The sequence below is a fragment of the Ceratina calcarata genome, unplaced genomic scaffold (assembly GCF_001652005.2).
Source record: "Ceratina calcarata isolate Rehan_Ccalc_2016 unplaced genomic scaffold, ASM165200v1 scaffold1, whole genome shotgun sequence".
In the NCBI taxonomy this organism is placed as follows: Eukaryota; Metazoa; Arthropoda; class Insecta; order Hymenoptera; family Apidae; genus Ceratina; species Ceratina calcarata.
In genome coordinates, this window is record NW_017130860.1 from 865,503 (window position 1) to 889,797 (window position 24,295).

At 41.0% G+C, this 24,295-nt stretch overlaps 4 protein-coding genes across 7 annotated transcripts; 1 reads left to right on the forward strand and 3 right to left on the reverse strand.

The window, feature by feature from the left end:
• Positions 1-6: 6 nt before the first annotated feature.
• Positions 7-1,513, reverse strand: LOC108624450 (S-adenosylmethionine mitochondrial carrier protein-like). The gene is made up of 6 exons (XM_018023813.2): positions 1,217-1,513; positions 987-1,143; positions 806-915; positions 504-744; positions 296-434; positions 7-228 (listed from the first exon to the last, which is right to left on the reverse strand). Exons 1-6 carry the CDS (start codon positions 1,274-1,276, stop codon positions 81-83), a joined length of 855 nt encoding a protein of 284 aa, XP_017879302.1. The 5' UTR covers positions 1,277-1,513; the 3' UTR covers positions 7-80.
• A 204-nt stretch (positions 1,514-1,717) lies between these two features.
• Positions 1,718-2,704, reverse strand: LOC113464749 (uncharacterized). The gene is made up of 2 exons (XM_026816386.1): positions 2,284-2,704; positions 1,718-2,203 (listed from the first exon to the last, which is right to left on the reverse strand). The coding sequence occupies exons 1-2, from the start codon at positions 2,350-2,352 to the stop codon at positions 1,718-1,720; spliced, it is 555 nt and encodes a 184-aa protein (XP_026672187.1). The 5' UTR covers positions 2,353-2,704.
• A 141-nt stretch (positions 2,705-2,845) lies between these two features.
• On the forward strand, positions 2,846-4,141 carry LOC108624386 (uncharacterized). The gene is made up of 2 exons (XM_018023679.2): positions 2,846-3,146; positions 3,213-4,141. Exons 1-2 carry the CDS (start codon positions 2,928-2,930, stop codon positions 4,038-4,040), a joined length of 1,047 nt encoding a protein of 348 aa, XP_017879168.1. The 5' UTR covers positions 2,846-2,927; the 3' UTR covers positions 4,041-4,141.
• A 2-nt stretch (positions 4,142-4,143) lies between these two features.
• Positions 4,144-24,252, reverse strand: Pur-alpha (Purine-rich binding protein-alpha). 4 transcript variants are annotated; one of them, XM_018023399.2, is made up of 8 exons: positions 23,751-24,252; positions 21,717-21,767; positions 14,970-15,088; positions 14,775-14,877; positions 14,263-14,381; positions 13,961-14,188; positions 13,577-13,756; positions 4,144-5,387 (listed from the first exon to the last, which is right to left on the reverse strand). In XM_018023399.2, the coding sequence occupies exons 1-8, from the start codon at positions 23,785-23,787 to the stop codon at positions 5,076-5,078; spliced, it is 1,149 nt and encodes a 382-aa protein (XP_017878888.1). In that variant the 5' UTR covers positions 23,788-24,252; the 3' UTR covers positions 4,144-5,075. The 4 variants fall into 4 exon arrangements, with proteins under 4 accessions (XP_017878888.1, XP_026673101.1, XP_017879056.2 ...); XM_026817300.1 differs by lacking the exon at positions 23,751-24,252 and adding an exon at positions 22,278-22,666; XM_018023567.2 differs by lacking the exons at positions 21,717-21,767; positions 23,751-24,252 and adding an exon at positions 20,072-20,907.
• Between the last annotated feature and the right edge of the window lie 43 nt (positions 24,253-24,295).

The window sequence follows — 24,295 nt, forward strand, 5'->3', positions numbered from 1 at the left end:
AATGATAAATAATATTGAAATTACTTTTTAACAGTTCCTTTTATGCGATTCAACTAAGTTTATTTGCACAGTTATAGATATTATTGATACTTCGTATCTGGCTTCATAACAATCGGTACAGATAAGCAATACTTCGTTATTAGATGTTTGGCTTTCTCGTAAGTCCCGAAGAAAATAAACCCTCCCAAAGTTATCCAAATTACCCTGGGGCTGACCCCAGCGAAAAGCCTATAAAATTTTCTAAGTAAAATTTGTTCGTGCGATCGTCGACCATAAATCAAGTTCCAAGACTTACCCAGACAATCCCTTTTCTTTATACACGTCTTTCAGTACATATAAGATTTTCATTTTCGAGACACTCTCGTTTCTATGAGATAGCATTATTCTCGTTTTTACCACGTCTAACGGTGTAGTCATAGCAGCAGAAATTCCTCCTGGGAAATTTTGTAGAATCATTATATATCTAGTAGAAAATGTCGTGGCAGAATACGAAAGGTTTAAACCTGCTATCGCTCCACATACAGCACTTTCTACAGGAAGAATTTCTCTCTCAGTGTGTGAACCCCAAACTCTTTTTAACCGTTCCCATACTGGAAATTGTATAAGACTAAAAGGCATGTCCCTCAACACGGTGCTCAAATAACCACGGTACAATCGTCTAAGGCTAACGTCTTTCTTATCAAATGTCAAAGCTTGTTTTCTTTGCTTTACGACTTCTACAGGTACTCTTATTAAACAGGCTACCTTTAAATTACGTACAATTAAGATTGATATTTTACGAAACCTTTCATTAAAAACGTTTTACCATTTCAGCCACAGATGCCGAGCCCATGTGAATAAAAGAATGATACTTTTCAGATACTCTGTATTCCATTATATTTTTAATACCCTCGTATGTTACAAAAAATAAAGAAGCTAGAATACATCGTAACAATTAAACTAGTATAGTATAATTATTATATTGTTTGATTGATTTAAATGTTTACCACTTGGCGCAGAACCAATAATTACAGGAGTGATCCCTTTATAGAAATTAGAAAATCCTCCCGATTTTAGGAATCCCTGTTTAGATTGCAATCGTGTTTTTAACGTGTCTAATGGATATAATATTATATCGACAGAAGTACCTGCTACTCCTCCTGCCTGCTTGCATCAAACGAAAGCCGAAATTCATATCCGATTTCAATCTTATACAACTAAACACAATATTACTTACGATTAACAGTGGAACGAAACCAAAGTTCGTATCTTTCGATGACTTTTCAGACGCTGTCATTTTATTTATAATTCGATTAACATTTGAATCAAAACCACGCGTCTCAAAGCGTTGCTAACCTAACTTGAACTACACTAACATCGTTCATTCATAAAATTCTTATACTATATTTGCCGCGTAATTATTGACTGAATAGTAGAACGATGCTAGTAAACAAAGTAGAAACTGTTTTAATGAACGATTTTCTAAGACCGCTTTGTAACACCGAATAAATTCGGTAATTCCTAACTTCTGTTTAACGTCCAAATCTTGAGCTAGTGTCCGTAAACTGTCCCGATCTATCTGATAACAATCCACGTAAACTGGCTAATTGCGCTGATCGACGAGTAGGAGTACGGAATCTTGCTTTCGCGTCCGGCGACCGGTTCGATTTATCCGATAGTATTGCAGCTATTCCACGTGAACCGGCTGATCGAGGTTCAGCGATACGGGATCTTGTATTTACGACCGACGACCGGTCTGATCTATCTGATGACATTCCGCCCATTCTGCACGGACCGGATGATCGGGAATCAGGATTATTAGGAATACGAAAGTTATGGAAACCTCTTGCGAGCCCGCTTTCCGTGCTTCTTGTTGAATCGTGTAATAACTCATTCGTTCCATTCGTTCCGCAAGAGAAATACGGGCTTGTTGTACTTCTACAAATATATTTAGTATAGCCGCGAATCGAATCATCGAATGTTTCATTGATTTGTATTTGTAAGACACGCGCTTGTACCTCATTTGATTACATCCGTTTCTGATACCATTAACCGGCGTGACAGTATCATTCGAATGCATTGTTCTATTTTGCACGTCGTGAGACAATAATTTCTTTTTCAGTTCAACCACTTCCATTTGTAAATTTATGTACTTCTGTTTCAATTTGCTCGCGTCTTGCACCAACTTATAGTAATTTAACTTCAAGATATCATATTTTTTATCCTTAAATTTGAATGATATAATTTACGTTTGTGTATCGTTGCGAAGAACGCGCGAAGATTATAATGTATGAAACAACGTACAACTTCGTGAAAACGTTGTATTAAAATGGTTTTTTGATTATTTTGAAAACCGTATACTCTGTTTAACATAGCCAGTGATTCGCCCAATGGAACGAATAACTCTTCTACTTTTGATAACAACGGCTTTTGTAATTCCACGGTAAATACATTTACTTGTTTACATTGTGGACACTCTTTCTCAGCTAGATTATAGAAGAGAATAATTAACGAATAAAGTACGAGAGAGTTTGACAGAAATTAATCATTGGATTTGTTATATGTTTAATGTTGCTCATTATTGCCTTGTTTTATGCATCCGTTACAGTAAATGTGACCACATTGCGTCAAATGAAACGGCTTCTTTACTCTGATCGCTGTCGCAAAACATTTGTTGCAAACAAATGTATCTTCCATGTCTTCGGTTGTTTTAAATGATTTCGGAACAGTTTAATTTATCACAGTATGGAACTTTGAATTAACTTTTTATATGATCTCGCGATTAAACAATTCGACTGATCTGTTCGAAAAGAACAGTGAAACTGATGCCGCGCCATCTATCACATTCAACATTTTTAGGACCCTTTCGAGGGTTGACATGGTTGACACCTCTGGTACTATTTTATTATGCAGCTTTAATTTTCTTATTCCTTAATATTCAATGAAGTATGGATGTTAAAATCCTAGAAATTATATTAAACAGCTGTGAGACAGTGACGAAAGATTTCGAAAGCTCGAAGGACTACAGAAGGCTGTTGCAGAAAGATCAATTTTTGCCAACGTCCGAGGATTTATTCAATGCACTGTGTTTATCCTTAACAAAATTATTGTCGTATAAAGTGTCTAAAGAAGCAAGTCAATATTACACCGCCCGATTGAGCGTAATCGTACGTATTCTAATAAAATCATTTGACAATAATATCCTGGTCATACGTGGTCCAATATTATTTCAGGGTCTTCTCAGAGATTGGTGTAGGATCAAGGACACCCTTGAAAAGTTCAAGATACTGAGAGACGAAAAGCAGGCTTTGAAGTTACGTAACAATTTATTGGAAAATTACTTGACCGATGATGTTTTAGATATCTGTGACTCCGTCAGTGATCTGGCATCACTGACCAGTGCTTTAATATGTTTAACTAATACAAATTCGTATTATAAATGTTACCTAGAGAAACTATTGTTGAAACTAGCAAAGTTAGAAAGTTGTGACGAGAGTGAATATTTATTGTGTTATGCCGTCCAAAAAGGTTCTGATCTGAGCCTCCAGTTTTCAATCATAGAAAATATATATGAGTCACAAAGGTGTAAATTTATAGAACAACCGCTGCTAAGTGATTTCATGTCACAGTGCACTAATTTGGCTGAAGATAACGATGATAATTCAGAGAATGTAAGCTTGACGAATCAATTATTTGTATTTGCTAGCAAATCTCCTCATATTTTTGTATTAATATGCGGATTTCTGAAGGAATTGCTAGTGCAGTTAGATTATGCTTCTACAGTTATGAAATTTATCCAATCTGTACTTGAACGAATCAAGGGACACTGTGAAAGTTCTGGTGGCGATATTCTAGATCTTTATCCACGAAATTTACAGTCGTTGATCATTTTACTACGAATAGAACCATCGTATCATACAAATCATACTGAAGGCTCGATGTTGAGGAGATTGAAAGCTATTTACGACGAAGACAAAGACACTGTAATAATGTTGTTATCACATTACCCCCAGTGGTTAAAGCTAACTGGAGAATATTTGCGTTTGACTGATATTGAGTGACGTACGATGAAGATGAAAATTTTATACATACTGATTATACCCTTTTTAAAGACTGTTGACAAATGAATTTATGTATTTTAAATTGAATAAATTAACGCATTGATGTTTTTAGTATCAAAAGAAAGTACCTTTATTAAATGTTTGATAAATGTTTAGCTGTGTAATATAAATTGAATAGCTCTGAACAGAATGTAATAATTAACTTAAGTCGTTATTCGCATACAATAGGTGGTCCTTGTTTATCGCAATTTGCGAATACGCGAATCTCGGGTCGTATCCAACCGAAACCGGACATTTTTATTACGTAACTTATACAGCTACTGTCTCATGCAAGAACGAGCAAAGTATTTAACGATACCGATCCATCTTTACTAAAACAATCGAGAGTAACGGAACAAAAACTCACGTCAAGTTATTAAACGTTTCTTTTCTCGTCTTGACAACACTTTACGTAGGGTTCCATCGTCTTTCAAAGATACGAAAAGAATACCTTTACTTTTTTCAGAGGATCGAAATGAAAATAAGGGAAACGACTTTTTTCGAATGAATTTCTTATAGAACGAACGCTCTTCTCCGTTTAACTGAGAAAGTAGACGTTGTCGAATATAAATCGAAAATATCAGTGGGCGACTTTAGATCTGTCATTTCTCTCGCTCGATAAAATTTCTAGGCATCACGTTTCTAACTATATAATTAGAAAAGAGTAATAATAATTTACCGTGAGAGAGAAGAGCCGGTTCGAAGCGTCGATACACGTACGCATCCACTTGCACTGGTATTTAACTGGAAACCCTCTTAACTAACTGTCTAAACGTTTCGATAATCAACAAGCGAACTATTCCCGCGAGCGAACGGACACCCGTGTCCACCGGGAAACGAAACTACGCGCGAAACACGCGGCACACGAAGTACGGAACATTAAAACAACAAATTAAACGACTGCGCGTTTTAAGCATCACGAATCACGTTACATTTCAATCGCTTCTTCCCGCGTCCTAAGTCCGTGCGCAACGGTAGAATACCTGTATGAGGTGTCTACACTTGCACAGTTTCTAAGCGCGGTACACCTTGAATCTCCTGCGACGCCGTCGACGCGCTAGAAACGTTCTCCTCGGACACCGTGCTTTTGCTCGTGCTGGACGTAGTTATAGCGGAACCAGAGGACATCGGGATGTCGGTGGTGGTCGGGACTTGGGAGGCTGGGGCGGACATGGATTTCTCAGGATTGACAGCGTTCGGTTCTGCTTGCCGCGGCAGGGATTTGCGCCGTTTCAATGATTCGCGCTGCCGCTGATCGGCCTGTCGCTTTTCCGTTCTGTTCTTTACACCGCCGGCTTTCTGTGTCACCTGTCGAAGTCAACGTATCAATGCAGCAGAGTTCAACGCACGGAATGAACCTTACAATCGACATCGTTTCGAAAGGAATGATGAGAAGAGAGTACCAGGAAGACGACAAGGATCGAGACGATGAGATTCTCTTTGCTGCACCGAGAATACAGTATCGTGCCAATCTCCGCCATCTCTTCCGGGAACTCTGTTCATCCTGATTCGTTAGATGAGAGGAAATGGGCATGGGAGTGAATTTTCGATGACAAATAAATACATTCTCACTCAGATTGTAAATGAAAGATTTAGATTCTCACTTGGGAGGTAGTTGCAGTTTGCCGATAAATTGTACACCTTGGAGATATAAAACGTTTCTTGTGCGAACGCTTATTGCACCTTTCTTTATGGAAAACGTAAATGAAAACGCACGTGTAAATTATAGTGTTTCATGGAAAAATTCAATCGAGGGATCGTGTTAATTTATAGTAAAATTTAAAGAAACCATATAAACGTCTCTATAACTCTGTATCTCTTACATTTTCATTGTGTTTCAACGTGATCGAACACAATATTTCGTTTCGACAAAATAAAAATTAAAAAGTACATGAATTTCAGGAAGTTCGAAGACTTCAGTTTGCAACGAAAACGTATTCAGCCAATAATCCTAATCGAGCGCAATCATACTTGTTACATCGACGGATAGAGGAGATGTGGAGGAGCGGCTTGTGGATCACATGGACTGCTTTACATTATCTTTTTTTTTTTCGTCCACGGTGAAAATGTCCGGGTAAAAGTATAGACAGTAGAAATGTTATAAAATGAAATGCTCTGTTACCTTGTAAAACGTGTTACATTCAACATCGAGGCGATGAATCATTTTTTTTTGTCATTTAATGTTTTGTTTTCAAACGTGTTGTGAGCCGTAGTAGTATCGTTTCTATTAATTATATATCCATTTCGTTACTGTTTCTTCGGTTCCTTCGTATCTCGTTTCAATTTTGTTTCGTCGGACACGCAAGTCGAATATAGACGAACAGCTGTCGTGCGTAAAACGAATCTTCATTTTCCCTTATCCTTAAATGTTCTCCTTAAGCATTACTCTATCCCCCCCGAATTTTTAGATTTTCTCGTCGTCCTTTTTCAACCATATAATCAAACCCAACAAATAAGCGCATACACGATCGTGGCACGTGTACACCAGTGGTTCATTTTTAATATTTTTCTTTTTCATCGTTCCTGCTTTTTCTTTTATAGTAACACTTCTCTGCATGGTTCCTTGCCACATTGGGAGACGAAAGATCGTCTCAAGTATTCGTCGATCATTCACGCGTTTGATCGATCTTTCGTCCACTTCCGATTACTTCAATCCCTCTCGCTCTCTCTCTCTCTCTCTCTCTCTTGCATATTTTTCTTCGAATAGTTAATATACTAAAATATTACAAACTATGGCGAGAAAACGTTGATTTGAAGAAATAATTAGTATGAACCATATGTCCGCGGCAGATCATCCTCGTGCTCGTAACATTTTGAAAACTTGACTCGATTAGTTTCTTTTTTTCTCATCTTCTTTATATAACAATAATTATAATATTATGCTGATATCGATCCTCGAAATAAACAACGTTCAAGAGGTGTTAAACGTTCCTAGCGTCACGTATTTTTCGTTAACATTTCACCGATGCCTAGGGACGATGCACCTTGAAGATGTACATATAAAGGGTGCGAAATCAAAGTTTCTTTTTCACGTTCTTGGACAATAGAAATATCTCGATGCTTTCGTTCGTCAAATCGACGGACAAATGAAATTCCGGTTTAACTTCGTCGATCGACTCGAGGCGTTCACCAGTCGTCCGGATGCAGAGTGCTAAACTGCTATTGAACATTGCAAGGCGAAATATACGAAACCTAGAATATAGTCTACTATTATTCCTTAATAACTATTTACAAAGTCGATTAACCAAGGCTCGTCGAGAAACAATACGATACAGATTGATTGAAAAGGCACGACAGTTGCACTTGTAATAAAAAACTTATTTAACCGTATTCAATTGAAAGATGCTTTGCAGTTGATTGCCAAAATATTTAACCGTTTATGGACGAAGGCCGTGATTATTTCAGGCAGTGATATTATCGTCATCATCGTCATCGTAATATCATTAAATATCCCATGCACGACTTTTCTCGAACAAAATATATATATATATATATATGTGTGTATGTTGTATATATATATATTTTTATATATATACATGTGTATACGATTCTAAAAGCACGCTAACAGTTCGTTGACCCTTTGCACTTGTAGCTTTCCAAAAGTTAGTTGACCAGCAACTTCACAAAACTTTTCCAACTAATACAAGATGATACAATATACATTGATACATCGGCAGTCAAACGGCGCGATTCTAAATCTATTATTTCTATAAAAGTAGCGTTCGGTGTCGTTTGGAGGATAGAAAATTAAATCTAATTTGATCAACGTTTAATCCTTAGATCGATTCTTCCACTGTTTCCATGCCGGTATCACTTCTCAACGATTCATCCCTATGACACAAGATCGTTATTGCGTCTGTCGATGCCTAGTGATTCCGGCATAGTGTACGAAGGATCGATGAAGGAACGCGCTCCACTTTCTTGGAATGCAAAGGGTCAACAGAATCTTTTTTGACTTTACACATTCGAGCGCAGCGAAATTAATTTCCTTTTCCTTCGTTTAAAAAAGTATGCTCGTCTAACTGTCCAGTCGCACCCTGCATCGTTCATCGTCGAAGCGCAATATGTAACCGTTTTACATGTAAACCGCAAATTAAACAGATTTCTCATTTAATTCTCCTGGCTGATAAGTGAAAATTGGTCTCCGATTTCCTCGAGGGTGCATCATCCCCGCGATCGGTACTCGTGTCTCGTTTATTTATTTAATTATTATTTTTTTTTCTTTTCTTTTTTGTAAAGAGATAGTTCTTCGATCATCTCGAGTATACACGCACATGAACACATACACGCACGCATGCACACACGCGAGAGCGCGCTATATATGTAATTAATTAATTAGTATAAGAGGAAGAAAAGAAAACGCCATGCTTATTTAAAAGGTGATCCTCCCTTCCGTTTCTTTTTTTCGTCTCTTAAGTAGAACAAGATCGTAGTGGGGTAGTAGAAAAAAAGACGTAAGGGAAAGGGCAAACTCGTCGAACGGCGAGAACCTAAAAGAATGTTTTTCAGAGGCGTCGATCGAAGTCTCGGATCAATCGTACTTCCGTTTCGAATTCTCATTCTCTAGCTCAATTCTTTCCTTATTTGCCATTTGTCTCGCATAGCGTTTACCTCGCGCGTACGCTTCACGCACCGAGTTTATGCCAGACCCGGGCCAGAGTGGGCCGATTGACGTTTGAAAATAATAATGATGTACAACGTAAACGAGTACGAAGGGAAACGGTGAACGAAATAATAAAATATAGAAAAGAGGACGCGGAGGAGTTTTGGAAACAAGGATGGAGAAGAATCGACGCGTGCTTATTAGAAAAAAGTAAAAAATAATTACAAAAAAAAGACAATGGGAAGGGGAAACGAAGCGAGAAATCAGCCCGCTCGAAGCTAGTCTTGACTGATCAGCGATCAGGACATAAACTGATCAGCGTTATTTCTTTTTCTCTGGTAATAATGGTACTAATAGTAATAATAGTAATAATAAGGAGAATAAATCGTAATAATAAGTATAATGACAATATAATCGTAATAATAATAATAATGATAATAAGAATAATCGCAGCGAGCGCAGGGTTTTCATACCGTGGCGTTGTTTAATCTCCTGTCGCAAGCCGCGAGAATAAAAACAGCGGTTTTACAATGCGAGAAAAACGTCGCCTCGATAAGAACGTGACCGGGGCGTTCGTTTTCGGGAGGGTGGGGGTTTAAGTTATCTGAATTATTGTGAGAAAACGCTTCGCCTCTAGCCGATGAGAGCTATACCAGCGAACGCAATTACATTAATATAATTAATGACGGGTCACACACACATACACACGCGTACGTTCGTCTCATTCTCTCTCTCTCTCTCGGTGTCTCTCTCGCACTCTCTCCGTTTCTTCTTCTCCTATTGGGAGATTGATTATCGTATATGTATTTAGTTATTAACAGGACATTGGTTCTCTACGCGATGTAACAGCTTGCGAAACACGGCTCTGGTATGGAAACCCTACGTGATAATAGCAGTGATAGTGATAACAGTAGTGGTCAAAAAGCCCCACCAAATATAAATGTACGCGTGGATCTTCGGCTACCTTCTTTTTTTGTATTTTTTTTTGCACTTTCTTCACCTTTCGGCTTCTTCGCGTTTAACATCCGGCGAAAAGGTCTGCCGATTTATCAAACGTACAACGTTCTTTTATTATTTTTTTTTTCTCTTGTAAAACAGCAAACGAAACACCAAGCTATTCTCTAATAATCACCTTGTCCGCTATATAAAAAAAAGAACATTCGATAGACAACTAATGGTCAATTATAAACGTGTGTTAATCCGTGTGTGACGATAGTAGACTTTTTTGCTTTACTTCAATAGAGTACTTCTCTCACTAAACACGATTCAACATATAGAAAGTTTATCGTTATTATTTAATAATAATTATTATTTATCATTTATAATTATTATCTTAAAGCTGTCTAAGGACTCGCTGCGTGGCAGGAGCATCGTGTTTTTTTTTCCTTTCATTCTTCACTTATCTTCTCTTGCCTCCTCTCATTTTTATATTATTTTTTTACTGCATTGGATGATTTTTCTTTTGTAGTTCTCATTTATCATTTATTTCTATACTCTCTCTCTCTCTCTGTCTCTGTGTTTCCTTTTTCCCACTTTTTTTATTAGTTAGGTACGTTGTAGTCGTCCTCATTTTAATAATCTGTATTCTTTTTCTCCTTAATTTTTTTTTAGTGTATGTGTGTGTGTGTGTGTGTGTTGCACGGGCGTACATCAGCATTTAGATGAGTGTGGCTAGGTCACCGTAAGTGTATGTGTCGTGTGTATCTTTTATATCTTAAATATCTACTACTTCTTGATGCTTTGTTAATTTGTTATTTTTATAGATCACAATATGTCATACCATCTGCGTCAGTTGAACGATAGATTTTTCTCTATGCCTCCCTTCTTTGCCGTTTCCATTAGAACGCTCGGTTTGGACAATTATTTATTATACTGCTTGTGCACAGATCGCGGGTTTGCCGACCCCCTTGAACTTAACAAAACAGTTTGATGCAGTGTGAAGAGAAAATTGTTTAAAACAATAAGACGATACAGACCTCAGAGCAGAAGAAATCATTTTTTGGGATCGCTGATTTAGATTAATTATGATTTTGTTAATTATACGATAATAATATCACAAGAAGAAGAAGAAGAAGAAGAATGGAAGGGACGTGGTTCAAACTATTATTAAATTGAAGAGGATCGGAACGTATAATCTTCTTGGTGATTTACCCACTCGTGCGTATTCGAATTTGTTATTGTGATTTATATCGCATATCATTTATATCATCAAAACCTACGTGCTAAGTAAATTCAGACCAGCCGAAATTGTCGATTTCGAAGGAAATGCAATCAAAGAAATACCTTATCGAAATAGATAATAGGTTCATTGCTAAAAAATAAATAAAATTTTACTCATCTCTTCAAACGTGTAAACGCGCCGATAACGCACGAATCGGAACGCGTTCTCTCATTAATTAAATAGCACTTTATGCGTTTAATGCATCTATACCGCTCCGCTGCTCTGTTTTTTTTTTTTATTAATTCCGCACCAGTGCGAAATATTATCTAGATTATTTAGTTTGGTTAAATCGTTTTATCGTTTCGGTCACGATGAAACGGTAAGAGAACGGATAGATATTCATCTTAATCTTCTTTTTTTTCATTTTATCTTTCTTTCTTTTCATTTTATCATTGTTGATATTAGCACAGCGTTGCAGAATCAAAGCGTATTAAGATTTTCCATTTCCACTGAGAAATAACTCGACTACGTTAATTCTCCTTCCGACTCGGTCGTTCGTCTCTGAATCATTTTTTCATTTGCCTTCTCCATTCCGTTTGTATCATCATGCATGTATCCGTGTTATCGTTTCCTCCTTCCACCGTTCTTTCGTTTTCGTTCATCTCACTTTATTTCCTGTTCCTTGTCACTTGTATTCCTCATTTCTCTCTCTTTCTCTCTCTTCCTGCGTCCAGGGAACTGGACCTAAGCGACTGCAGACCCGCAACACCATTCAATTCGATTGACCGCGCGTTGCCCGGGTGGTACAGTTGCCTGGGTCCACGGGACATTGGCATTTCGTTACAATTATACAGTTATATAGATTCTATATAAATACCTAATATGCATTCATATAATACATACCTAATATGCAATTGTGTTAGAACTCGGCCGTCACTCAAACGTAACGTAAATCACGTACGCGTGCACACCGTCTCTTGTACCGTTCGTCTTTCATGATGGGATAATAGCTCTGTATGTATGTATGTGTGTGTGTGTTTTTTGTGTGTACGTAAAAATGTTTTTATAACATTGTGTATAGGAGAGAGAAGTTGCTCTTTTTAACTTTTTACGTGTGTACGAATCGTTTAATGTATACGTGTACGACCTATTCATCTCCCCGTGTATGTAACATTATATCGTATTCCTGACAACCAACAGACTTAAATATGACCGTGTCTGCATGCGCACATTCCCATACGAATCGATAAAACAAAAAACGTAACATAATTAACTTTGTATAATGTACATATAGGGATTCGTATTCGGCTAGAATCTTCTTTCTTTTCACCTATGTTATATATTACTTCATTAATTATTTTTTTTAATAGAGACGTCGTTCAGTTTGTAAACGAATGTGTACGGCATCGCGGTTCTTAGATTCAGGTTCGACGTTCACGCATCAAGCGAGTAAACTTTTTTTTTTGCTCCTTCTGTTCGGCTCGACTCAACCGTGACGAGCGAACGATACATCCTGTGCGCGTAGAAAAAAGGAAGAGAAACAGACGATTCGACTTCACGCAAGGAGTACGTGAAATCTGTTCCGCTCTATGTATGAAATACACGCTACGATCGAGATCTCGTTGCACGTCAGCTCGTTCCTGGTTAAGCCGACGAGTGATTGGCTCCGCTTTCTGCAATTAACGGGACTTTAACTCTAACAACGCGACTATCCACACCACGCTCTCCTTTCTCCTTGCGATATAATCGTTAATATAACAACTATTCATTCATTCATAAATTCTGAACGATCAAATTCAATTGTAACGTGATCTCCACTACAGTTCATTTCCCGTCTTCTTATGTTTTTTTTTTTCACTTTTCGTATCTATTACGCGAACGCGTGTGACCAAATGAATCGGCTCGAGGAATCGACGTTTAGCAAAATTTTGAACAAAGCAAAGAAGAAAGGAAGCGAATGGAACAGATCACAGATAGTGGCGCAAAGAGAAACAAGCTCAGGAAATGAACGGTAGTACTCATAACGTTAATCGATGGCAACTCGTATCCACCTAAGAGCATCGCGTAATAATTCTATATATCCACGACTCCGTCGTTGCGTACCTCTGTGGAACTGCACGAGCGACAGACTCGTTTCTTTTTTTTTCTTTCAATTAATTCGCGCACACACACACATCATCTATCCTCTCATTTTTTCACTATCCTTCATCGCTTTCTGTTTTCCCATTTTCACGTGCCGACTGATAGATCAGAGAGATCTACGCGATGGTGATCGATCGCGGACGTCTTCACTATCGGAACTGCACGCAATGAATGGTACGATTTAACTCTGACAGGTTTTCTGTGAACTCTTCGCGACGATACTTTTTCTACATATATATATATGTATACATATATATATACACATAGTGTTTTATGTATGTATATATATAGAATCTCCATTCCAGGCGAGTTTTGGTGTTTTTTTCATTTTTTTTTTTGTTTTTTAAGTTGACGACGAGTGACGGTGATAGTGACGGTGGCGATAACGATGACGGTGACGATGTCGATGAGAATGGCGATGACGATGGCATAGACTTTGACAAGTTCCTTTAGTTTCGCTTAATGATTTGAAAACGAGTTTACGGTTATAATTCCAATGTTCGAGTTAAGTTAAAGCCTTTTTCACTTCATTAAGGGAGAGTCTAAATTTGGATTTGGGTTAGGCTGTTGTGAGGTCGATGGTGATGGTACCTGTGCCACCACCGAGCCCCTCCCCTCCGGCATCACGTTTCCTCCTCCGCCGCTGTTCATACCGACGTTGCTACCAGTACCTCGTTCTCTCATCCTTTCACAGTAATCCGCGAATATGTCACGAAAACGCGCCCAGGACTTCTCTGGTACGGTGATTGCTGTTCTAAAGTGTGTTTTCACCTGAAACCAATCATTCAAATTCATCGTCATCGTCCTGCTCTTATAATTGTTCTTTCCCCATCTACTAAACCCATTCCATTTTTTATCAAAATCATTATTAAATTTGTTTTCAAATTTTCCCCCTCGATGTTGTAACGACTACTTTAGAGATCCAGCTTGGATCAACGTGTCCAGCCGTATTTTTAACCGACGTCCTGTACGCACCTCGGAAATTCTCATGTAGATTCCACGGTTATTCTGGCCGATATCAAAATAGAAATTCTTGCTATCCACGCGCATGTACCGTCCCTCTGGCAAGTCACCCTTGAAACCGCCGTCATCCGTACCGTATTCCTCGAGGAGATCTGTCAATGCGTCACGAAATTCGATCATACCTTGCGCCGGTATCGCAATCTGCGTCCTGGGTCCTCCTCGCGTGATCGTTTGCGACACCTGAGCCAGCGAACAACATTATTCCAATCAAATATTTTACATCGATCTTAAAACTTACAACGAGAGTGACTCACCCGCAGGAAACGGCCGCGAGTATTTTCCTTGAGGTCTAAATAATACCGCCTGTTATCCTTTGTCATCACTTCCGACTTCAATTTGCCATCGTCTGGAACGTTCTCCGAGCTTGGTGGACCTGCGGAGTCGGTGGTTCGAACAAAATTTATATCTCTCATTTTATTATCCAACCTTGTTCTTCAATCAAAACTATTTTACAATCTTTAAACTCGCTATGTAAAATAGAATGTCGTTCCGAGGTAAAAGTATTAAGGAGTTCATTGTCTTGTGACCTACATGTGGACCGGACTAGTTTTTAGCTACAGATCTATAATTAATCCGTGTCGGCTTTGAGTCAGCGTTTTATGATTCACGGCAGAAGTTTCACTCTCAAATTGTACAATTGTTTCAATCTATTCTTAGCCCTTTCGTGAGTCACGCGTAATTTATATTTCTTTTTGTTCAATCCAATTGTAAATTGTCAGTGATTAATGTGGCAATTGAAAATCATAATAATGAGGACTTCGATTACCTAGGGACGCGTAAAAGTCGCTAAACGTCGAGAGGTAATTTCGAAACTCGGATGCTGTGCTAAGCGCCAGGTAGATTTGGCTTCTCCTTCCATCTGCGCCGATCTATAAAACAAAATCATCACGCATAGTTTCTTGATATTAAAATCTCACAATGACTTAATATTAATGACTTTTTCTTAAGAAAAAAAAAATACCTCAGCTACTTTGATAAACCTTCCACGTCTGTTCTGTTTTACATCGAGATAGAATCTTTTGCTCTGAATTTGTAGCATCTTCGTCGCCAACTCTTGTTCACCCTGCTGACTCTGCTGGCCTGGAATCATCGTACAAATCCAATCAACACCTATTCCCAATTCACCAATCCTCTAAAATTACTTCTCCTTTCATTCAATCATCGATACATTTCGATCAATCCCTAACATTGCAGTGATTTATCGTTCGCAAAAGACTCAATACTAAAGGGGAAATAAAAGGGGCAATTCATCTAAAGTGGGAAATAATAACTCGGTCCACCGTATCCATTCGCAATTTTCCCGTAGGAGCATTTCACTTTAAATCATCCCACACTCAACGCGAGACATAAAACTGGAAAGGTAGCAGCTAACTTAATGTATTATCCGTTGACCATCTCGATGCATGGATCGTTATGGTTTTATGGCGTAGGGATAGATAGAACAACGAGGGGAGAGAGTAGGGTTGGCCGGTCAGAGGGACAAGGGTGTGGGGTGGGACTCGGGAAAGAGGTCACCCAGTGTTTATTGGGTCAACTCTGCGTCGGATTCCCTCGAGTTACTACGGAAGAGTTTCTGGATCGAACCATCGGCATTTTAACTAATACTTTTAACATTTTAATACTTTCACGTTAGATCTCGAGGATCGTATTAAAAAATTATTCAAGCAATATCGATCGACGATAAGTAGACGAAGCAAGAGTTCGTAATTGAAAATTAGTATTTTTAAGGGTGTTCTCTCTCGGTAAAAGGTATTACAACTGAGGGTTCTTAAACTCGACGAGCTCGTAACTAGAGATTGTCTCAAGATCCGAAAATGTGGGTCTTGAAGGAGTCTCGCAACCCAGTGAACTAATTTAAATCAAGAGCAGTGACAGCTTTTAAACAAGTGAACTAATTTAAATCAAGAGCAGTGACGGCTTTTGAACAAGTAAACGAGACTTCCCAGAGTCCTGCGGGAACCGAAGGACGAGTGGACGAGTAGGAAGGGAAAGGGAGAGAGAGTTAGATGAAACGACCGAGCATCGTTCGTGCTCCTCGTCTTCGTCGATCAATAACAGCTGCACCAAACGGGTCGTTGACCTGTTTGGTGCCCCACTCGGTCCACCGGATACACCTCTATCTAGTCTTTCATGTTATCAGCCTTCAGCTTCTCTTAACCTTCCCGCGAGTTTCCATTTTACGGCCAAAGACGACTCTGCTCAATCGAGTCGGCCATGGTCGAAACTGGAGCGTTCGAATGTCACCTATACGTACGAAACAGAGGATTTTGAGGACAAATGAAATAGAATGATAGGTTTCTCGCATAATTTTACATACGACAAGCATTATAACATTTCAATCGTTTTTTATATGTTTTGATATTCGGTATAAAATAATTTGAATAAAAGATGATCGATGAGATGAGAAATGAACAAAAATATGGGACACGGTTGTAAACCAAGCGTGACCGATACTCATCAGTTAAGCCCGAAGGAGATCGATACCTTGCGCAAAACATGCGTCGAATGATCGATCTAAATGTAAAGACTTTCCCTCGTTATTACGTACTGGACTGTTGCAGGTTGCCCGGAATTGGGACAGGGCTCAGATCGCCCTGGAAGATCCTGCTCTTGAACATTATGCTCGACTATACACACGCTACCGATAGTCAATGCACCTGAACTCCCTGTTGTATTCCTATTCTCGTCCTCATATCCTCCCTCCGTCTATTATTTACTATCTCTTCCTCTCTCTCTCTCTCTCGTCGTCCCCGCGTTTCCCTCAATCGATTACCATCTTCAGTAATTTTCTACTCCCAAGTCGCTTATACTGTCTTCTTCCAGCGACTGTGAACCATTTGGTGCGCATCTCGCAGCTGTTTTAATCCGTAACTTCCTTCCTTTCTCTCTCTTTCTTTTTCGAATCTATCGCGAGCCTGGAAATTGGGACAGGGTCGAGAACACTCCGCGAAGAATGGGCCTCGACATCCCTCCGTCTCGCGCACCCTCGTCCGCTTTCAACTTTCGTCTCACCCTCCACTTCCCCTCCCACTCGAAACAGTCTCATTAATCCTGGCAACGATTGACATCTTTCGCCTGGTCCACGGATTTCAATCGCGTCCAAGACTGGATGATCGGTTTTCTCTTTGAGTCGAACCCGCGTTTAAAACACCTCGAATAAGAACATAAACACTGCGCGCGGTTTGATAGCTCGTTCAATGGTGCATACATGATACCGTTCACGGCTCTCCGTGATGACCGTCGTCTTCGTCGGCCTCGAGCTGCGCCGAGGCGCAACCTGGCTCACCACCCGTCATCCTCTGCCGATTCCCGTACTGTTCTAAACTCCACCCTCGAGCTTTCCAGCCCTTACTAGGTCACCATTTATTATCAGGAGACAGAGAACGCGGTCGGGGTTGCTTGAATCATCGATGGGTGGCGGCTACGTTCTATGAACCCACATCCCTCGTCAAGGAGTAGGTATTCTCGCCTCTCAGAGATCCCATTTTTTCCTTAATATCGTCGATCAAACATTTGAGAGAACGAATTTTTGTATTTAACAGATGACAATCCTTATCTTTGAAATTTATTCTCCGATCAGGAGACCCTTCACTGATAAGAAGCACAGATGCCCAATTCGAGACTCTCCAGAAATATTTCCCACGAATCATCGAGTCATCGATTCCTTCCAGATGAACCGATCATCTTTGACGAGGTTCTCACGCACTCACGTGCCTCTTTATGTAACCGGAACGTCTTCTCCCATTCTCTTCCGGCCTCGACTAGAAATACTCCGGAGGACTCTCCTCGGGATCGTCTCGTGGACGCATCCCGGCGTAACGGATCGCGGATTTAGAAGACGACCACGACGCGGACGTCGACGACGAGGTACGAAGGGGGCGGCGAGTACATTGATCTCTGCGCCTGGAGCGCGACTCGTGGCTCCGCACCGACCTGCCTCAATACGAACTGCATACTTCCGTTCTCCCTTCTACGGATCGCCCCTCCGTGGCCAGCCGGCGCGCGTTTCCATCAACGGACGCGTCCGACGACGCCTGCTCTGCGCCTTCGAGGCCTCCGCGCGTCGACGCGTCAACCCTGTGTCTCTTCATCTTACTTACTCTTCCTTTTCTCACTCAACACACGCTAGACCAACGCGTCGAGTGGCATCACATATTTCGTTCACGTTCCCTTCCAACGTTTATGGCGATTTTTCGGTCGACCATAGTCACCTTGGATTTGAGGACGAGGATGGTTTCTTTCTTACACATTGATAATTCGTAGGGAAATTATATTTTACACATGTAAGGAATAAAAACTCATTCCTGTTTGTGCAAGTTAGCTACATGCTATTTGTATTCAAAGATTCATCAATATTTAATTATGTCTTCTCATCTGAGCAGTTACATTTCCATTGTCTATTACCTAAACATTACGCGTCCATCGTTGTTGAAGTTGTATGAAGAAAATCGTTGAATGCATCCCACTCATGCATCATTCATGATGGACACGAGGCGGATTTTGTACCGTTATAGAGGTTTTCTCGGAATACCTCGTTATTCGATTCTTCGAATATACTACATTTTCTTTATTATTATTTAATTGTGTTCTCAGTCTTCTAATAATAAATTATGACCTAATAAGGGCTAGAAGTGCCATTGAAACCTTTCGTAATGAACTATTTATTTTGGAATTAAATTATGAAAATTCCAGTTTCTGTCGTTTGCTGACAGAGCTTGAATAAATATTTATGAAGTCCAATTATCAATTTGATTAATCATCAGTTTCGTCATCGATGAGGAAGGTCGAGTGAAAAATGAATTTCACTCAACGCTGACACAACGCGTAATTTGAATCTATTATCTCAGATATCAATTACGCTGTAAAAGATGAAAATTGTGTAAAAATTCTACCACCTGACTCTGAGAGTCTAACAAACACTTCATTGGACGGGAAAGGGTGAAACTTGGTGACGAGCACTAATTAGTCTCAGACTTCAATGAATAGCTAAATAGTTGAGCTTCCCTACTTTATCCAAGAAGTTCACGTGTCTAATGCGAAACGTGAATATGTTGTATTATTCACGCTTCAGTGTGAAGATATTTATTATAATTCGTCGTACCTATTATCATTAACAGACAATGTCCATTTATCAATTGTTATCAAAATGTTAACAAAAACAAAAGCATAGGTATTGAAGTGATGCGATTTTGTTGCATGGAACAGTAAAATTTTAACCAGTAACGTACGAGTTGGAACGAATGACGAAAGCAGCAGTGGATTTCTGCGAATTCCGCATACATCTGTTTCTCACGGCCGGTAAATTATCTCCGTGAGACACACGCTAACCGATAAAGAACGCGATCAAGATTCGTCAAGTTGCATAGGCCATTTCCCAAGCGTTAGAAAAAAAAACATTACGCAAATTCATTTTTTACATCTTTATGACGTTCGTGATAATATTATGCAAAGCAACTTTTTTTTAGCGGAGGGCGCGAGTTTTTTCTCCTCACTCCAGCAGCTATTTTTAATCTCGAGTTTCTTAACATTTATGGTCGTTACTGAATCATTGTACAAATATTTCAGTAGCGTACGAACGTGGCACAATGTTGATGTTACTCGCGTAATGTCCTTTTTCTCATTTCTTATCCACGGCTAAAATGCCAACACGGTTAAGAAAACGAGATCCACTCGACTCTTTTCAAGCCTTGCGTCACGCCAGCTAACCTAGACCGACCGCACGAAATTCCTACGGATGTTTTTAGAGGAATCGTGTACCTCGTGGTTTTCTTAACTTCAAATTTGAATGGAACGTAGTTTAACGAATGAAAAGAAATTCATTCGCGGTTCATTCATGACTTTCTCTCAAATTCATGGAACGGAATTATTCAATGCGAAATACACGTATATTCGTAGAGTATAACAAAGTGGAATTGAAATCGTATAATTCACAGGTTTCATTTTTATGCTTTATTCGATTATAAATCTGCAGCTGTCAGTTAGCGATAACTTGTTATTATCGTTATCGCATTTTCTATTAAAAAACCATTCTCAGAATTATTACAATTATTGAGTAACAGCTACCTTCAGGACACCAGTACTGTATTTTGCTCGTAGTGTCGCCCCAGCCATTCACTGCATTTTGTTGACCGTCACCCTGCGAAACCTCCACGATTTCTCCCATCGTTCAAACGTTAAGACAACCGTAAAGAAAAAAAAAACAATAGAAACGAATATTATCTTTGCACTTCCCGCATTAAAACCTTCGTTCGAACATCGTTGCAAATTCATCCGAAGCTCGCATATCGTTCCGAGTAGTTCTCATGAAAACACTTGGCAAGTGTACTTTGAAAATCTAGTGAGTGATCAGCGAGATCGAGGAACCAGCACATGAGTCACTTTTTAACCACACCACGGAATATTCGTCCCGAGTAACAGTGACTCACTTCGAAACGATCGAATGAAACACTCGCACAGCTCGTTCGAAACGAATTACATGTCGGAGGTTCCACGCGTGTCACCGCGAACTCGATTGATCGTACACGAGCGGTCGTGTGTGTCTCGCGATCGCGAACTCGCGCAATCTTCACGGTGCAACGGACTTCAAGCTGAAGCCGGCGAAACCGCTGAATGATTAAAGCAGGATTTCCAACGACGAGCGAGTCACCGCCGTGGCACGGTCCGTCCGCTACTTTCACAAACACACGGACGCGGCCGGGAGCCGAGGGAAATGACTGAAACGCGATGTGTCACTCCACGATAACGGGGTGAAGAGATCGTTAACGTAACAGCACCGTCATTCAGCGATGATGACACACACGATCTGGCGGAGCAGTTGTTGCGATCCTTTGCACAGTTGCAGAGACGATCACGCGTTTCGCTGCAACGGAGGAGACGACGACGACGCGTTGTCGAGGCGTCGGAAATGAAATCGTAAAGGAATGACGTGCCGGTCATTCATGGAGCCCGCCGTCATGCCGATGGAATGCGCACATCTTGGTGGTGAAATCGCGTCGAGCCAATCGGCGTCCGCGTTGCACCGGCTTCTGCGTTCGCGATCCACGCGCGCCACGTGACTTTGCCGTCGACCACGTGACGACGTCGCACCTCCCACCGCAAAGATCCACGGCATGATCGCGTGACGTCACGACCAGCTGACTGCGCTAGTACGGTTCCCTATTCCTCTTCCTCGTCCTGGTATCGCTGTTGGTTGCACACTTCTTACATTCCTTCTGCCGAATTACATTTCTCGAGCGAATCCTTTCATCGAAACGTTACCGAGATTGACAACGGCCAAACACGATCGACGCGATCTGTCAACTCGGAATACGCGCTACAAGTGTTTTCCACTGCGACCGTTTCTCAAGTTTTTATATTCGAACACGTATACGCGAAACCTATTCGAGTTGGAGAAGATTCAGAAAAGAGATCTGCAGTTTGGATTGTAGATAATGCAGAGAAAATTCGACCATTCCAGTTGTTGATGCACGAATGTTTATGAAGTTTCGTGAAAATTTCGCAAAGGCGTTCTCAACAAATAAATAATGTATGCTGATGATTCGCAATATAGATCAGAATGTATCTTTCTGATTGACTTACGTGAAGGTTTATACGTACGTCTAATTTCGACATCGTTATAGAGAGCATCGGCGAATAATTTCTTTTCATAACGTAAAATTAATCAATCGAGGAATAAGTATAAATTAATTGTAGATTTTGTTTAACTCACTAGGGTCGAAGTCTGTCCCTCCAGCATCCATGCCGCCTGGATTTCCATATCCTATAAGATAAATATGATCATTGTTTAATGACGAACTGAATGCTAGTAGCGAGATCAAAATTAAATTGTACAGCGTACGCTATGTAGTGTAATATATGTGTTTACAATTAACTTAGCAAACAAATCCCATTCTGAAATTCTTACGGTAACCCTGATCGTACATTAATTTAATATGAATGCAGGACACGAAAACATAGTATATGAATTACCGTATCAGGAGATCAACAAACCTAACCCGACTGAACATATTCATAGTATTCGTATAGTACGTAACAAACGGAAAGGAAAACACCGAAGTTAACCTCGCGACATTTTGAAATCTCAAAGTTGCGAGTTCAAAATGGAAACATATCGTACAAACACAGAGAACTACGCGTATCGATGCTTTTTCAGGGAAGATATCAACGAAAATCGATGGTTCGCGTTTATTCAGCAAAGTTCGCGGATTGTTGGAAGCTATAGCAACGTTACTGCAGCTATTTCGCTTAAATTATTGACAAACTTTTGTACCGTCGTCGCTTCGCACGTCGTCCATGAGGAGTATTACATAATTTTACGCGTTATCAACAGTGGTTACATCGATCAAGTTCACTCCGCGTTTAAAGTCACGCCTGCGATATATGCTCCATTTCAACAAGTCCATTCGCGAGAACACTCGCGTGCTCCGATGTACATTTTCAAATATTGATTGACATCCCTCCCGAATATTTGTATATTGTAATCAACGTTTGCTAGCCCGATCTCGACCCACCGGATTTGATTTACGGACGCATGATTATCGCGTACACACATCGACCGAGCAAATTCTCTGTTTCTCGACGATAATCAAATTATTCCCATCGCGAGATACGCGTGTAAGCGTTACACGGACACACGTCGCGGCCGTTTCGTTTCGAGGCCAAGAGCCAGCAGCTTCTGGGGTGGGGATTGCCTATGGCACGTGTGAAATTTACGCGAATCGTGGCCAGACGTGGTTCCTTCGTTTCGCGTGTGCGCGTCTGCCTGTCAACGTATGTATGCACGAGTCCGGTTTGGCTGCGTGTGTATGCACGTCGTTCCGCGTAACCTACGTGTATACCGCATGTGCGTGTGTGCCAGATAGGTGGATCAGCGCGAAGTTACATCACGCGTGTTCACCCGGGACTATTCCGGTTGTCTGGCCGAGCGCGGTCAGGGTGCCTGTCATATGGAACTGAAAACAGAGGAACCGACAAACGCGACGTTCAAAAAGGACCCGCAAACCCGGGATCGGAACTATTGCGAGCATTACACATGTATGAGTCGCGAGAACCGCAGATGTGAAAGAAAAAGGGGAGAAGGGGAAAAAATAAAAAAAGGAACGAACAAAAAAAATTAAAAGCATGAAGTAGACAGAAAAAGACGAAAACCCGCGTGCATATTGTATACGTATACAAACGCGTTCGCGTACGTGGTCGTGTGTACGAGAAAACGAGCGAGAGAGGAATGTAGAGAAAACGAGTGAAAGACAGAGGAAGGAGGAGTACGGGGCGCGAGGTAAAGAGGGAGCCAGAGGAAAAGAGAGACAGAGAGATACAAAGCGGAGAGAAAGAGTGAGAGAGATAAAGACGAAGGAGGGAAGAGGACAGGGTTTGTCTCTCCGGCCGATACGCGGCCGGCCATCTTGGATCCTGGGTATCGTTAAAAAATAGCAATTCTTTTCGGCGGTTGACAGAACGCCACGAGGGTCGAAAGGAAGGAATGGACGTGTACCGAGCCCGCGGTGCTTACGGACCGTGCGCGGAGTAACGGCGCGGGTTGACTGTGACGGAGGTCGCCGCGTTTGCTCATGGAAAAGACGGGTCCTGGTAATCGGAGGCGCAGCACACGGTGCCACAGGGCACGGAAAGATGTCGGGTCCGCGCACATTTCCAACACGCATACATCGCGAACCCGTGTCCGATACACGGGACACGTCCGACACTCGTACACGCAGGATCGTAACGATATAATCCTCGTCCTTACTTTGCGGTTGATCGTCCAGGCTTTCCCGGTCAGACATTGCTCTTTAACCGCGGTCTCTCTCTCTCTCTATCTTCGGTTCCACGCGTCGTTCCTCGACGTCTCGGCAACAGGCCCTAAGACGACCAAAAATCCCGGCACTGTCCGTGGCGCGACCCCGATATATCACCACTAATCAGCCAGCTCACTAACCCAGCACACCACTTGCGAATTTTTCACTTCTTCACACACCACGGCCCGACCGCCGACCGACCGTCCGTCCACGGCACCAGTCGTCACCACCACCACCACACGCTCGCTCGCTCGCTCTACACCGTTCCACGCTCGCTGGTCCGACTCGCGCTCGCCCTCGCTTGCTCGCTACTTCGTCTTTCACTCTCGCTCCACCTCCGAGCTCTGTCGCGGTGCGAGAGAGCGAGATACCGCTACACTTACTCTATCGCGAACGCACACACGCTCCTGACCTTTCGTCGTGTGATCTGCGCGTATTCATCTGTATAAGACTACTTCATAACCGCGACACGATCCGTCCTCCTCCTCTTTGTCCG

Coding starts and splice junctions, on each gene's coding strand:
- LOC108624386 (XM_018023679.2), top strand. CDS start 2,928: ATGGATGTTAAAATCCTAGAAATTATATTAAACAGCTGTGAGACAGTG. Junction 3,147..3,212: donor CCGCCCGATTGAGCGTAATC/GTACGTATTCTA, acceptor ATATTATTTCAG/GGTCTTCTCAGAGATTGGTG.
- Pur-alpha (XM_018023567.2), bottom strand. CDS start 20,171: ATGGGAGAAATCGTGGAGGTTTCGCAGGGTGACGGTCAACAAAATGCA. Junction 15,089..20,071: donor ACAGTACTGGTGTCCTGAAG/GTAGCTGTTACT, acceptor CGATGATTCCAG/GCCAGCAGAGTCAGCAGGGT. Junction 14,878..14,969: donor GGTTTATCAAAGTAGCTGAG/GTATTTTTTTTT, acceptor TTTGTTTTATAG/ATCGGCGCAGATGGAAGGAG.
- LOC108624450 (XM_018023813.2), bottom strand. CDS start 1,276: ATGACAGCGTCTGAAAAGTCATCGAAAGATACGAACTTTGGTTTCGTT. Junction 916..986: donor TATTGGTTCTGCGCCAAGTG/GTAAACATTTAA, acceptor GATGTATTCTAG/CTTCTTTATTTTTTGTAACA. Junction 435..503: donor TGTATGTGGAGCGATAGCAG/GTTTAAACCTTT, acceptor AAAATTTCCCAG/GAGGAATTTCTGCTGCTATG.
- LOC113464749 (XM_026816386.1), bottom strand. CDS start 2,352: ATGTTAAACAGAGTATACGGTTTTCAAAATAATCAAAAAACCATTTTA. Junction 2,204..2,283: donor TACAACGTTTTCACGAAGTT/GTACGTTGTTTC, acceptor TTCAAATTTAAG/GATAAAAAATATGATATCTT.